Source organism: Lissotriton vulgaris, chromosome 7 (genome assembly GCF_964263255.1).
Source record: "Lissotriton vulgaris chromosome 7, aLisVul1.2, whole genome shotgun sequence".
Taxonomy (NCBI): domain Eukaryota; kingdom Metazoa; phylum Chordata; class Amphibia; order Caudata; family Salamandridae; genus Lissotriton; species Lissotriton vulgaris.
Genome location: NC_141695.1, coordinates 614,281,143 through 614,297,772, shown reverse-complemented (window position 1 = coordinate 614,297,772; position 16,630 = coordinate 614,281,143). Strand labels below are relative to the sequence as shown.

Sequence of the window (16,630 nt, the reverse complement as noted above, 5' to 3'; positions counted from 1 at the left end):
AATCGTATACAATGAGGCACTGAGTAAGGGCGAATTACTGCCTTTGCTCCGAGAAGCAATACTAAGTAATATTAAAGCCAGGTAAAGACCCCAGCCGCTGTATCTCATATTGCTCGCTCTCATTGTTAAACCTAGACAACAAAATCCTAGTCGAAAAATAGGCTACCAGGCTTTCATTGCTGATGGAATAGATCATCTCACAGGCTCACTCCGGATTCGTGCCCCATCGGTCGATCTCCCAGAACCTTTGCACTATATTCTCAGTATTACATAAAGTATCCCCTACCACACCTACAGCAGTTGCCTTATTAGATGGCGTAAAGGCATTTGACTCACCAGAGTGGTCCTTTCTCAATGCAGTCTTGCACAAACTTGGCATCCCCCCTTTCCTGGCACTGATTAAAGTAATATACACTGGACCTGTGGCCCTCCTATGGATAAACAGTGCTCTTATGGATGCCTTTCCTTACCTAGTTTTCTCATGTTCCGCAAGTATGCGGAACACAAGAAAACTTTAGTCTAGAATAATTCATTTATTAACCACGACTGTGATTCTGCTATTTGACTGTTGGGCACACCACCATCTTGATTTTCTTACTGAATTTGCCACCCAAGTCTGTCCAATTCATTTAAGTAATTTAGTGGGACTCTTTTTTTTTTGGCTTACCGACAGTTTTAAGATCTCGTTTAAAATTTCGGGATTTTGGCCTGACCCACGAAGATTGGTGCTTTGCCCTCAGTGTAGACTGCCGAGATCCATAGAGAAAGTGGACGCTCATATATTTCAAGTCCTTTGTCCTGTAGATGACTCCTAAAGTATTTGTGGGTCAAAACGCCGTTGACGCATAAAAACGTGGCCTAATTAAGAGAGGACACAATTGTTCTATTGTGTATTCTGTTATTTGTTGTTGTTTTATGTTTATTCTCTGCCACTGTTTGTTCAGTTTACACTTGTCAATGTTCCTAACTTCATCATTGTTTGTGTAACTGTTTAAGTGCCCTCATTATCTCTGTTCCTCTTTTGTGTTTTATTGAATTTATATTCAACATTTTTTGAGATTATCTATGTACATGGTTATTATGAAATAAAGCCATCACAGTTGTGCCTTTCTTTGGAAAATTTCTTACTGTTTTTACACCAACTGTTCTATAGTTTATTTTAGCTCATGAACCACTGCTTGGAATACAATTGATACTGCCCCAGGTTCTTGTTCTAGGGTGGCCCTTGTTGTTTGTTAACCATTTCCTATATTCCGAGGCACCTGACAAGGATGCCCCCTGTTCCCCCCCTCCCCCTCCCCCCCTCCTCTTCATAGCTGCAACGGACCCACTGGTCTGTATTCTGCAGGATAACCAGGTGCATTGTGGACTTTAATTAACATATGGCCCTATATTACTTTCCCTATATGCAGACGATCTATTACTCTTTGTTCGGCACCCACAGGGCAACCTCCCCACACTAATAGCCCGATATGGAGAACTATCAGGACTTTGTGTCAACTGGAATAAGTCAGAACTCTTCCCACTGATGGTTACCGCTCATACATCCCCCTCCGGCCTCCCACTTCAATGGGCTGCAGATGGCACTAAATATCTTGGTGTATACATACACAGGGACATAGATCAGATTCTGCCACGGAACTAATGGCCCTGCCATGGCCTTGCTCACTGCACAAGTGGATCTGTGGATCAAAGTACCCCTGTATAATGAGGGGGATTTGGGGTCCCAGATTTCCGCTTCTATTATCTTGCTGCCCAGTGCCAATACACTTATTGGTGGTACCACCCTGTAGGAAGCTGGCTCTGTATATACTATACCAAAGTGAGGTATAGTGTGAACAGAGTCCAGTGGAACCCAATAGGTAGGCAGGGGTAACGTAGATAGCACCTCACTTTCTATTTGTGGTAGTGTGCTCGAGCAGTAAGGCTTTATCAAAGGACAGTGTTAAGCATTTGTTGTACACACTCATTCAGCAAATGAATTCACACACTCAATGACTGAACTTCAGACTAATTGTTTTTGTATAAAAATATTCTTTTAGTTATTTTATTTTTCTAGAACCAAGCCAGACTGGCACAGGTAAGTGATAAGTACTTGCCAGTAAATATACAGCTTGTAAACAGTTTGAATTGTATTTGTATATGCACTTTGTTTGTATTACAGTACTGGTTCTGAGAATGCAATGCTTTGGAAATAAAGCCCATATACTTTGTATAGGCTTTTTAGTAAAAGGACAGGTAAGATACTTTTAAGATTACTTTTCTTACACAGTGCAGTATGCCTGGATACTTCACTGTGACATTTCCTGTAAACAGGTAAGTAAAAGCGTTTTGGTTATTTGGTTAGTTTGAAAGCTTTCCATAGATTTTCCAACTCCACACTAAGAAACTTTTCACAGAAAACCAGTCAATGTTATCCTATGGAGGAAAAGAGTGTTATCTGTTCAAAGGCAAGTACTTTGTTGTGGGAGTTGGTATTCAGGGTCAGTGATGCACTGGAATTGCACCCTCAGCTGCACTAGTGCGGCCGGGTGTAAAGTGCTGAGGCCCAATGTTATCCAGAGGGGGATAGGTGGCCTCCGGTTGGTGGCTGCTGACCAGCAGCCCACTGGGTTATGGGAGCAAAACTACTGGACTTAAGCTGAGGGCAAATGGGTTACTAGGCCAACACAAAAGATGCACCCTCAGCGGCACTGGGGCGGCTGGTGCTGAGTGCTGTTTTGGCGTCTGAAGCCCTGTAGCTTTCAATAGGGAGTCTCCAGTTTGCGAAAGCACTGCAGGCTCGGGACAAAGGTCTTCTGGGTGCGACCACCACTTGGAGAGGTAAGTTGGGATGTTGGGGGTTGGTTAGGCACCATCGGTTGGGCCCCCCAAGGCTCTGGGGCATCGGGTGCAGGGGTGCCTTTTAGGGTCAGATCTTCTTACCAGCTCCTGTATACGGTTGGGGGGAACCTTCCGGGTTGAGGCTGCAGGCATCGGCTGGAGGCTTGAGGCAGGTCAGGGGGCGCCAGATTTCGTGTCCGGATTGCCGGGGGGACCTCCTCTTGTTGTTGGGCCACTCTAACTCAGGCTGTGGGCGTCTGGTGCAGAGTGGTGCAAACTTGTGGATCCTTGCGGAGCTGCAGTCTGTTGTTTGAACAAATCCAGTGTTCACAGGAGGCTGATTATTTGGTATTGAAGGCAGGCAGGTCCTCCGGATTTCTCAAGGTTGCTGGCTGCAAGGCACACCGGGATTTCCCTGGCGAATGTTCGAGGTGGGGACAGGCCGGTAGGGCTGGGGCCATGTAAGTGGGCGTCCTCCTCTTGCTAGCTTCGGCACGGCTGTTCTGTCCTTCTTCTTTTCTTCTTGTAGGTTCTTTTCTGAGGAAGCAAGGTTCTGGGGTGCCCCAAAATACTAGATTTAGGGGTGTTACAGGTAAGTAAAAGGTTGGGACCGATGGGTCCCTTCCATGGGGTCGGTACACCCCCTATTATGCCACCCTCCAGTGGGAGAGAGACATAAGCTTTTCCTTGGTTGTCTGGGTCCCTCCATCTGCAAGAGGGCGGGTACTTAGAGTTGTGCTTCACCTTCCCTCCCCCACCTGAGGGGTGGAGTTGGAGGAGGTGGGCACACCTCTCTTCCTTACTTGTTTTTCCTGCCCGTTCACCCGCACAAAGTGGGTGCAGAACCAGTGGGGACCAGTTGCTGAAAGCAATCAAGTGGCCTGGGGAATCTGACAAAGGCGGCAAGCCTTTGAAGCTTCCCCTTCGTGGACCCTGCCCATCCTGGGGTAAGAAGCTTGGCACCTCATCCCTGGATGTGCATTGTTTCAGGCCCCCGAGAGCAGCAGGCTCTCAACCCAGGGGTCCAAAAACATGTCTGGCGGTGGCAGCTGAAAGCAGCCTCTCAGCCTGGACACTAGTGGTAGATCGTTTTTCAGGGGGCATCTCTAAGATGTGCATTTTTCATTAAATCCCACACTGGCGTCAGTGTGGGTTTTAATGTGCTGAGAAGTTTGATACCAAACTTCTCAGTTTTCAGTGCAGCCGTTATGGTGCTGTGGACTTTGTAATGACAAACGTCCAGCACCATATACTGTTAATGGCAGCACTGCACCTTCAATGTCTAAGAATGGACTTCGACACTGTAGAGGTACAGGACTCATGCACCTGTACCCTCTCCACTGCTATAGGGCACCCAGCTAGAGGGGTGACTGATCTATACCAGGGCAGTGGGTTGTAGGCATGGCACACAGGGATATGTGCCATGTCGACTCTTCACTTTGTTCTGCAACAAGACACGCAGCCTGCAAAGTCAGTGTGTGAGTGTAATGGTACAGGGCCTCTAAGGGTGGCACAATCAGTGCTCAGAGGTCTTACCTGTGGTACCATTTACCAGGGGCTGACCTGTGGCCAGAGGCCAAATTTTTTTTTTTTTTTTTTTTTTTTTTTGTATGCAGGTTTAGGGAAAGAACATAGGCCCTGGGCACATGATTGGCAGGAGCCCAGGGCACACTCAGTCAAAGCTCATCTGCAGTTCAGCAAAAAGTGGGGGCTACCATGCAGAAAGAGGTCCCTTCTCACACATCCCATGCATGCTTCCCATACATTCGCCCCAAACGCACGCAATCTGAAAGAGACACGTTAGTGATAGATTCCTTACCTTAGAATAGCCCCAGGCGTCAGACTGGATCCGGTAATTTTTGCATAGCAGTACCCTTGCGCGTCGGTAGGCATCGGCTGCGGCTCCGTCGTCGTGGGCGCCGTAATGACAGAGTCGGAGTACTTAGACGCCGCCTCCGCGTGCTGTCGTCAGTTCTTCTTTTTTCCTCGCCAGCAAGTGCAGATCTGAAAAAAACAGTACTTTAGTCACTTTTGACTTGACTTTTTTGATCCCTTTTGATCATTTTTCTTGAGTCTTGCGACTCCGGACGGTGCCGATAGGGATGCCTGGTTTCAAGCCTTGTGAGGATTGCGAGTGGAGACCGTCGGTGTCTCCACTGTCTCGGCGTCTACCACGACGACAAGACCTGCCCTGACTCGAACTCCGGCAGTCGGCCCCGAGCCGCGAGATGTCCCGGTCCCACAAGAGGTCGAGGGACAGGTCGCGGGGTCTGAGCCATCACAGCTCCGAGAGTCGGCATCACTCCCCTGGGTTGAAGTAGTCGTCAGGTAAGCACAAGAAGTCGAAGAGACATCATCGCTCTTCTGACTCTCTCTGAGGTTCTTCTCTTACTTCTTTCTCTTGCCCAGCAGGGCTCTGCTCTGGGCACTATCAAGGGCTACCTTTCTGCTCTTTCAGCCTTTTTAAGGCTGCCTGATTGTAGCGGGGTGTACAGTAAAGGGCAACAAATGGGTTCTGGTATGTGCAGGCTTTATTTGTTGAAATAGGATATCGGTACAGGGTCTCCTCGGTGATCGGCTTCTCTCGGGACGCTGTTTCCTGCGGGTAGCCTCTGCCTTCTTCCGGATAGGGCTCCATCGCGTTTCCACCGGATCCGTCTCCGTGGTTATGCCTTAATCCGCTTCGGAGGAAAGGACAAGAGAGGGCGTCTCAGTACTAGGTAATTTACTCACTAGTGAGGGGAAAGGGAGTGAGGAATCCGTTGGTGCTTATATACAATAGGTGAGTGAACTGAGGGGGGGGGGGGGAGGAGGTGGGAGTGCTGGAAGGGTTCCCGGGGAAATGGAAGGGACAGGGATTCAATTACACTCTGTTCCCTCTCCGCTTCACCCAACCCGAGATACGATCACGTACCTCTGTGAGCCACACGCCTCCAGGTCGTGTGCGGCTGGGCGGCTCGTGATGCCGGTGGCCTCCTGGCTCCCGCGCCGTCGACGGGTCTCGCAACTCCTCCTCCGCCTCGGTAGATGGTGTTCCGGGTCTTTCCTCTCTCGTAATGTCTTCGTTCCATTCTCGCCACAACTCTCCTCTCCGCTCATCGTCCTCCACTCCAACTCCCACGCTGGTGAACAAGCACACCCGGCTCTCCTCTCCTGGCATATTTACTTCCTGTCGAAGCTCCTCCTCCGCTCTGGGTCTTTGCCAGTTAAAGGGCCAGTCCACGCTGTCTTCCTCATCGCAGCTATACCATTCGACCGGTCCTGATGTGACCTGTGGCTGTGCTGGCTGAAAAGATAGGAGAGGGGGGGGGGGGGGGGGGGGTCACAAGATGAAAATCCACGTGGGGAGGTACCAGCCTTCGAGGTGCCTGCCGGCAAACCGACCCCGTCACACTGATCAACCTTCTTTGTTCAAGTCCCTGTTGTTAATCGATTCCTGAAAGGCATCACACATACGTTTCCACCTGTTCCCTTCGTGATGCCTCAGTGGGACTTGAACCTGGTTCTTACTTTTCTGATGTGCGCTCCCTTTGAGCCACTTCACAACTGTCCTATCCGCCTTCTTACCTTGAAGACTGCCTTCCTGGTTGCCATCACCTCTGCCAGGAGAGTGAGTGAGCTCCCAGCTCTATCCTCTAAACCTCCTTTCCTTTCTGTCCATCCGGACAAGGTTGTGTTGGGGTCAAAGCCCTCTTTCCTGCCCAAGGTAGTCGCAGCCTTCCACATCGGGCAGTCCATCACCTTGCCCACCTTCTTTCCGCCTACGCATCCCTCAAAGGAGGAAGAGCGGCTCCACCGTCTGGACCCAAAACGTGCGCTTTCATTCTATTTGGATCGCACACGCCAGTTCCGGGTGGATGACCAACTCTTTGTTGGTTACGTGGGCGCTAAGAAGGGACGGGCGGTGCACAAACGGACCATCTCTCGGTGGATCGTGTTGTGCATCCAAGCGTGCTACTCCTTGGCTAAAAAGGAACCTCCTGCTGGGCTGAGGGCCCATTCCACTTGGGCCATGGCCCTGGGCCGAGGAGTCCCCTTGCAGGACATATGTCAGGCAGCTACGTGGGCCTCACTGCACACGTTCGCAAGACACTACTGCCTGGACAGCCAAGTCCGGAGGGATGGCTTCTTTGGCCGTTCCATCCTCCAGGACTTTCTGGTGTGATTATTGGTTAGCAGACCCACCACCGGGGTTGGTATTGCTGGGGTATCTATTCTGAGGTAAGGAATCTATCACTAACGTGTCTCTTTCAGATGCACAAGTCACGACTTGTGTAACGATCTATCTGTAAGAGACATTAGTTAGCGATCGATTCCTTACCGACCCACCCACCCTCCCCGTTCTGCGAACCGATATCTAGGGTTAAGGTCATCCCCTTTTAGGGCCCTAGTTTCAATGGCACCAGTGTTGGTTTATAGCATAGCTCTGCGTTTCTGGCGCGGAAAAGCTGTGTCTAAGAACTAACGTCAGCATGCGGAGGCGGCGTCTAAGTACTCCGACGTCATCACGGCACCCACGACGCCGACTACGGACGCGGAGCCGCAGACGACGCCTACCGACGCGCACGGATACTGCTACACAAAAATTTCCGGATCCAGTCTGACGCCTGGGGATAGTCTAAGGTAAGGAATATATCACTAACTAATGTCTCTTACAGATATATCATTACACAAGTAGTAACTTGTGCAGTTGATCTACTCCACTCACAGATGCTCCCCAAGGGCATACCAATGGAGACCGATATTCAGAATGTCTCCACAAAATGCTGGGCCTGGCGCAGAATGCAATGATTGCTGGGGAGGAAGGGGGTTCTGAACTCTGGGGATCTTCCCCTTCCCGACATCCCAAGGTTCCCCCTTAGTAAGGAGGCACTGGTCAAACGCATGCTAGACTGTTTCACATTGCCTACATTGGGGGACCTATTTCCCATAGCAGCACAAGATATTCCTTATATGGACCTGTTCGTCTTCAAGAGACTACACAACACTTTCCGCTCCTTCATGCCTACATACCAATTATCACCGGATGACTTGCCACCCCTGCACATGTTCATCAAGGCTAGAGACAAGCCATATGACATCTAGACTTTACCATTCTGCATGCCATTGAGACCAGACACCACCACACAAGTGTGGGGCAAGTGGGAGGAAGAACTACAGACGCAGCTCACAGACCAAATATGGAGCTCCTGCTGCAAACAAACGAAGACCATTTCCATTAACCAGAGGTATAAACTACTGCACTTTAAATACTTACATAGGTATTACCTTTCCCCTGCTATCCCTGTTAAATTTAACCCCTCCAGAACTGATCGATGTAAAATATGTGACGCCCCCGGTTCAGATCACGCACATCAGGCCATGTCCAGTAGTGGCCACCTACTGGACGGCTATATACTCTTACATTTCGGCTATGACCGCCCATGCTAAATGCTCTCCTGGGATACTCCCAAAACGTCCTGCATCCTGTACGAAGTCCAGTCTTTATGGTGCTATTGCTGTGCAAAAGAGAAATAGCAGTACATTAGGGTAGCACCATATCACCCACTGTATCAGAGTCTGGAGAGCATGAGCTGATGTGAGGGCATGGGGGAGGACTACTCTAACCTGCAACCTCCTACGTCTGCCCCAGGGATATCTGGACAACGTTTCTGCACATAACTCCAAACTTTAACACTAGGTTCCTCTTTTTGATCCTCTCCCCCCGAAACACCACGCAAGGTGAAAGCCCCTCCTCCTGCATACCCCTCAACAGACACTTGTATGGTTTATAGAGCTGGCAAATATAGTCCATGTTAAACATTTGTTTATTAACATGGTATCTTATGCAGTGAATATGCAACTGACAACTGTCTAATTTAAAAATTCAATAAAGAAAATAAAAAAATGCAGATAATTTGTGACCGAATTGCACTTATATCCATCATAAACCGAGGTGGGAGTATCAGCAATCTATTTTACTTAGTGTCTAACAGTCATATTCCCAGATTTTAGTCCGTAGTTACAGCAATGACACTGTTCACCATAACCTTACCAGTTATGCAAAAGGCCCACCTTGAACACTGATGTTGAGCTTCCCATCTTCAAAACAAATAGTCCATGTCTCCGCTTCTCCTAGACTGCTGGCCCCGTTATGCAGGAGATCATTTTTTGTCACCGTTTTGATTCCATCTCCCCAAACGTCATTCATATGGTAGAAAAACCGGTTTCTTTCTTGTGTGTGCCCCTAACGGGGTGTGGGCTGTATTAAGAATGTTTGCAGACTTAGAGATTCATATGGCCTAAAAGATTAGTAAAAACTTTCAGAATGCTTATTACCATGAAATGCAGTCTTCTATTCATTGTGTTGTGCAGTTCAGTATGTAACAAATGTCTTTACATTCTCTCAACCTTTGTTATAGGTTTTATTCATTTTATTGCTGAGTCTTCTCATATCTATTCAGATATTTAGCCACTGTTTTCTGGACTTTGCTGAATCCCATTTTACTTTTTCATATCTACATGGTGTCTGTCTTTTCACAGATCGCATTCCTTATCACAAATGCACTGCGGTTTATCTTTCATGCGCCAGGCAGTCCACCTTTACTCTATGCTTTGCTCCAGCTGCAGGTATGTAATCCTTTTTTTATAGTTTGTCAAAAGATCAGGACACAGATTGGTATTGTCACCTGGCTGGGTTTATTTGTTTGTGAATGATGTGTATGAAATGTAATTATTCACTTGCAGAAGTGCTTAATTGATAATTTCTGTGTAAGCTCCTTAGGTTATGCAGAAATACTACACTCACTAGTGTTGTAATACGATACCAAATAGCTATTATTCAAGAATCAAAAATCTTATTTATGAATAGCCATTTGGTTCCTGAGACTTAAAAAGAAATGGTCCCATTCAGAAGAGTGCTGAAAGGGTGCTGGAAACATTTGTTCTCTCCAGTAGAATTCATCAACACAGTATCATCTGCATGGCATAAAGATGACAAACACTAAAAGGAGCAGTACTTACTGTTCTATCAACCACGTGGCCCACTTCTACAAACATAAACTAAAAAGGACAGTTAAAATTGAGATACAGGAAGACTACAGAATGCATTACCACCTTCTGGAGTCCAGAAACAAAAATATGTTTATACTGTATACGTACTACTAGGTATTATATTTTCTAATAACACTGAACTATCGGACTATTGTTTTCCTATCAGGCAGTATTTTTGGTCCATTGGCTATCTTCAGGTCTCATTGATTTTGCCAAAAGATTGCTGTAACACATTTGGCACACTGTTTCAGTAAGCTGATCTCTTGACTGGGTAAGAGTATTCTGCATCATTCAGAAACTCTGTCCATCACCACCCCCTTTTCCAAAATCGATTTTGTCCACACTAAGTGTGGGAGGGTATACACAGACGTGAGTCCCTTGCTCAATGCACCATCAGGATTCAAGCAAGCCAGGCCGACGACGGCTGAAATGCCAGAAACCGGTCACCGGAAGCTTGTTTCCTTCCCAGTATAAGAATTGGCTTGGTAGTTTGGTTTGCCCTGTTCCCATCATGCACTGGGACAGGAACAGACACATTTGCATGTAGCCAGGTTCTGAGCTGGGATGGTGCAGTGAGCTAAAAAACGGTAATGGATCAAGCCCTGATCTCTTGACTGGGTAAGAGTATTCTGCATCATTCAGAAACTCTGTCCATCACCACCCCCTTTTCCAAAATCGATTTTGTCCACACTAAGTGTGGGAGGGTATACACAGACGTGAGTCCCTTGCTCATTGCACCATCAGGATTCAAGCAAGCCGGGCCGACGACGGCTGAAATGCCAGAAACCGGTCCCCGGTAGCTTGTTTCCTTCCCAGTATAAGAATTGGCTTGGTAGTTTGGTTTGCCCTGTTCCCATCATGCACTGGGACAGGAACAGACTAATTTGCATGTAGCCAGGTTCTGAGCTGGGATGGTGCAGTGAGCTAAAAAACGGTGATGGATCAAGCCCTGATCTCTTGACTGGGTAAGAGTATTCTGCATCATTCAGAAACTCTGTCCATCACCACACCCTTTTCCAAAATCAGTTGCCTTTGGCTCCAAGTATTGGACCGCTCTGTGGAATGAAGCCGTAATTATAGAGTTTCCAATTCAAAATGGTCAAGCAATTAATTTACCTAAAATTTCATACCCAGACAGCAAGAACCACTAAGGGAGGATCTGGTAGTTTATGTAAAGTTTTGGCAGGGCTGCTTAAAACTGCAACTGGTTTACCTGTTCTGGTTGTAGGAGCAGTGAATCAGCACCCACTTTGTAGTCTTCCGGGGTCCCAGTTTTTAGGGGTTCATATCTTGAATAGGGCTGGATGTGGCTAGATTTTCTTGTGATGGGACATCCACCAATCTGGTGGCTTGCATTTGACCAAAGGACCCCACGACACCCAGCTTATGAACAGTCAAAACAACACTATCTGCAGAGGTGTAAAGGAAATACCTCATCGCTCTGGGGCTAAGCAGATGAAGGCATCCTGTTCATCACTGTGTGCCAGTGATAGGAGTTTCAGCAGTGGTACCAGCTTACCAGAGATGGAGGCGAGTGTTCTGCAGCTCCACAACCAGAAAATAATCCTTATTTGCCTTTGGTCTTTAGCCAGGCCAGTTGAGTAGAATGATTTGCATGGCTTCTGGTTGGCTTGATTTGTTTAGGCGTCCTCCATACATATTAGTCAGTAAGTGGGACCTTGTACATATTCTACAGGTGGGGAGGGGTCCTCTTTTGCAGGCAGCCCAGCTTCTTTCCTTTTACACTGCGCACAGCAGTAAGAGGCTACAGGTATCCAGTCTTGGCCCTAGTCTTGGGTAGGACAAACTTGAGCATATGCTGGGGCTTAATTGATGTGAATCATCTCCCCTAAGTCCGGATGTTATACACGTTACTTGCTCAAGGGAGGGCATTATTTGTCTTTGGGGTCACATGTTTGAGATATTGACAGTGTTACTTTTTTTTCCAAGTTGAATCTCCTCCTCCTATCTGAAGGATGTGCATAGTGTTTGTTTGTCCAGGTGGTGAAAGGCTATTGGTACAGACACCATATCACGTAAGAGGACGAGGAATTTAGCCGTCCAGTATACACTCCCCTCATATATGTCAAAAATAAACCTAAGTATACTTTTCCGAAAGCTGTCATAGAGAAACTATCTCAAACTCTTACCAGGTACCTTTGGAAGCATGTTTTTTAGGAACAATTGCCCTCACTCACCCGAAGGTGGCATGCTTCATCATTGGGCTATGCGACTTGCCGGGCCAGTACTGCAATGCCCGGTGGGCTCTGCGAGAGGGCACTTTACCGGATATCTTTTTTTCAAAGGTACCTGCTAATAGTTTGGGATTGTTTCTCTTTGACTTAGACTTCTGAACAGTATATTTAGGTTTAATACTGGTACTGATGGGCATTGGTAAGACCAGACTGAACTGGTGAAGTGTATTCAAATAAAAGACCTCTAGATATAGAGTAGAGGGGTTTCACTGAGTAAAGAAAACATATGCTAGTTAATGGACTTTATGTTGAACTTTCCCCACCATTAGCTGGGTAAATGAAGTTTTATAGAGGGGGCCTTGAGCAACAGGGACCTTGCAGGATTAAATGTGCACAAGGGACAAAGAACAGCCTGCATGGAAGTCCATTAATTGCTGTATCCATACATATGGCGTCCCTGTGTTCCCCCATAATCTATGGCGAGCAGTAAAACACATTTGCAATGTACATATTGTCCACCCATGAGAGTAAACATGGGGCACATGTTTGTGGCACTGAGCAGACTGTACAGATAATCTTCATAAGGCTGTAGGCAAACTAAAACAATACACTTGAGCTAAACATCCGTTTACACCTCCATCTCTTACCTCATGACATGGAATGAGAGGGCAGTAGCCCCCTCACTCTGTTAGATGGAGCACTTTGGGAATATCCTTAACTATGCTGACCAATACTAGTCATAAAATATGGATGGAGTATCTCCAGTGGGATTGTAAATTGTGGAGTTTATAATCTGAAAATATTTGGCTGGTCAGCGAAACCCCAACTAGTAGGAGAGCACATATTTAAAAGTTGGAGGATGTTTGTCTAAGGAGTGCCACTCAAACAAAGTCAATTATCTGCCTTCATCCTTGCTTTAGGGATTTGAACACATCAAAGACTGAAGAGATACATGAGATAAGACATAACTCTACATTTGGGTTTAAACTGAAGCTAAAAACCTTATGTTGAAAAGTTCTCAAGTGACCAGTCAAACGCTAGATGTTGAATCTGTTACCTAAGTAGATAATATTTAAAAACGTTTCCAGAGTTGAAATTGTTTTTTCAACTAAGGAAGTGTTATGATAAAACTCAAGTCCTTATAATTCTTAAGAAACCTATGGAAAAGAGCACAGAATTTTTTTTTCTAGAGACATTTGATCACCATTTCCCACTTTGACTACACAAACCACGAGATACACAGGAAGGGTAATTTAATGAGCTACAACATAACCAGCATCCTGAAGAATTAAAGGGGTAGGTAGAGGTGGGAAGCAAATGAATGTATGATGAAGGACAAAGGAGCTCAGTGCTTAACCATGTTTAATCAGTGAACCCACACGTCCCTCCCCGCCTTGTGACATTTCAACTTACCATGCTATTTAAAGAGTGCAGTAACACATATGGATTCCAAATTGTGGAAAACCAAATACCTCTTTTCATTTAAATGACCCTTAGTCCAGCCCTCAGAAGAAGAATACATTCTTACCATTGTTGCCAAGATATATTAGCGAGCTAGCAGAGTGCCGACATACCAAATAGGTAACAGAACAGCATGTTACCTTTGACGAATGTGTGACTGCAGGGACATGCCACCCGCTTTCCCCGTGTGGTGTGGCAAGATTTCAGAGTAGGAAATCAAGAGTCTACAACCTTTCGAATGGGCGAATAAAACACTTAGCTTGCATGCTAGTTAGCACTGTATGCCTTTCTCTAATAGAGTGATTGTGTTTCTGGGGCAGTGCATTATTGACGTCTTGATATAATCCCTAATCCCAAGAGGCCTGAGCATAGCGTCTGAAACATGTCGATGATGAATTAGGGTCATAGGACCATACTATCCTTACTCCGCGACGAAGATATTTTAATCCTGTACCCAAACAACTGCTAATGAAAGGAAACCTAGGTTGATTTTAGGTATTTATTTAGGTGTCACAGCGATATTTAAAGTGTTCCCTGGAATATGGTTGAGCCAATCCTGGTTTTTAGGGACCAGGATGAGACACAATGATTAAGCATGCCACAACTAGATTCAGTGGGGGTCTAACATAAGGAAAATAAGTATTTATTGTTCCTTGGAAATATCAGCCAGTGTATTAATTTTGGAAAGGAGAAGAGTCTGTAAGGCCAGGGGATACCCTTTTGTTGCCAGTGCCAAGGTATAGCCACCAGGGAAGAGAAACCTTTAGAAGTCCATTGTCAACCAAGGCCTGCAAGGCCGTAACCTCAAGAATAGAATGTGATTATTGGACATTGCCTTAAGATTCCATTAACATTAGTTAACATACAAAAGCAGGGTCCCCTATCATGCCTGAGCATGGAAAAGATTCTTAAATTATCTGACTACTAGTAGGCTTCCAGCAAAAGCAAATAAATAAAACATGTAGTGGGGAGGATTGTTGAGAGCACTGCATCATTAACGTGTCTCATCTCCAGTTTCAATGCTAAAATGGAATATATAGGCTATAGTCGGCCACCATCAGTCGGATGAACACCTTATGAGCACAAGAAAAGGGCAGTTGCTATTATTGAGGAGAGCAAGTTTGTATGGTATTTGCTCCTAAAATCGGTGCGGGTATGAGCAGATATTATTAGTTGCTAGTTAAGTATAGCATCTTACCTACTCAGAATTGAATTACAGATTCAGATCAGAATGTCCAATAAAAGTGATAAACATGCCAGTGGATGGAGATCATTTGTTTTGTAGTCACGTGGGTTAAACGCTGAAACAAATTGATGAAAAAAAGATAAGACACAGCAAATGTGACAGTGACTTTTCAGATGGTTTGCACGACCCACTGAAGACTCAATGGTTATGGCATTATCCTTAGCTGATTATTGGGGGCGTGGTAATGCACTCTCAGTTCAGTTGGTTGTGCATCTTAGTTCTTCACAGGAAACACATGTCAAACATTATCCTTAGCTGAGACACGCACAGCAGCTGTGTCGTTTAGTCCTAGTGTGAATGGCCACAAACGCAGGCAGTGCTTTGATGCAAAAGGCAAGAGAATGGACGGAGCCCAAGCGCCTCAACCACCACTCTAATTTGGAAACAGCATTCCTTTCCTCCGACTATACCACCCCGGTCAAGGGATAACCCAAGGGATAGCCCCCGTAGCACGGAATGACACATCGTCACAACAGAGGGTCCTAAGAATAATAAAATGATGATAATACATAAAATGTGTGACCAAACCCACAAATATAAGACTAAAGAAAAGTAACATAGTATACGATCAATCAGAACAGTGATGGGTAGAATCAAGTAGTTGTTACTTAAGATAGTTCACGTACAACACAAAAATAGGAAAAGGGAGTGAACTTTTCTAGAACCCTTTCCAACTGTGACCATCGCCACAGATGTCTCTCACACAGGTTAGGGAGAGTCACACTTTGGCAGTCTTTGCATACGTAGTTATTAAAGACCAGCAGAAAGCTCAACAAACATCTTCGTGTTAGATATCCAGACGATCCATCTAGTTGTGAAAGCATTCCTCTCTCAGATAGAGCCAAGTGGGTCAGAGTTTAACAGATAGCACCACAGCATAGTTTTATTTAAACAAAGGCTGCACAAGGAAATCATGCCATCTTTGGAGTTTAGCATTAGAGATTTGGGAATGGGCGATCACAAATACCTGGTGGAATATTGTCTGCTAGGAGAAAGGATATAACATTTTTTATTATCAGACACCCTCGACAGACAGAGAGGGGAATCACATCAATAGGAGTTACTTGTAGACCTATTTGCTCAGTGGGGACAGCATTTAATAAAGGTTCTTATCAATCTTAAATCCAAGATGCCAAAACTTCATGCCCAGATGTCCACATCTTCTATTGAAGGGTAATGCTCCATCAGTGAATTGTTCAAGGATCTTTGCATACACATTTCTCTGGTCCCTCTTATGGTATTAGCAGTAAACAAGTACAGGAGGTCACACATGACTTTAATTATGATACTATGCAATTCAATTTGAATTAACCAATTCAAATTCAGTTGTGCACTCTGCCCTCCTGTGGTAAACATTTTAATGTCATGTGAGTTTGTAATGAAGGAACCATTGTGACTCCCTCTTGACTCTGTAGAACTGCTGTGTACGATTGGAGTGTAGTGAAGTGAATGCAGATTCAGAATGTTGAATACGCGGTTTCATGCAGACGAATAAAGACGTGTTAAACTAAACTCCAAGTGTGGTGTAGTCATTGTTGAGTACTTGGGGTGGGTAGGACGCTGCAGCTGGCAACGAGATGGTGGATAAGTAACCTGAAGATCAACAGTGCTCTTCCAGAGAATTTGCTGTGGTCCAGCAAATTTCTTGTGCATGTCATGTGTGCCTTCTTCGAAGTGTGGGATCAATGTTTGTTGTATGTAGAGTCAAAGCGCAGCCCCAGTTCTGTGTAAAGCATTTGAAGTTATTGAAAACTTCACTGAAAAGGCTACATATTGGTGGCCGAGAACCTGCTGGGAAGGCCACACAAAGAGGTACTGCACTACTACGCAACTCAAAGTCATACATTCATATGGTGTGAGGCAGAGATCAAAT

The 16,630-nt window shown here is 45.7% G+C and overlaps 1 protein-coding gene across 3 annotated transcripts in view; it reads left to right on the top strand.

The window, feature by feature from the left end:
* Nucleotides 1-16,630, top strand: part of TMEM94 (transmembrane protein 94) — a 734,938-nt gene that overhangs the window by 266,347 nt on the left and 451,961 nt on the right. For all 3 annotated transcript variants that reach the window (XM_086930762.1, XM_086930761.1, XM_086930760.1), the window contains exon 9: nucleotides 9,346-9,432. In XM_086930762.1, coding sequence (XP_086786888.1) covers nucleotides 9,346-9,432 — 87 coding nt within the window. The remainder of the gene's footprint in view (nucleotides 1-9,345; nucleotides 9,433-16,630) is intronic.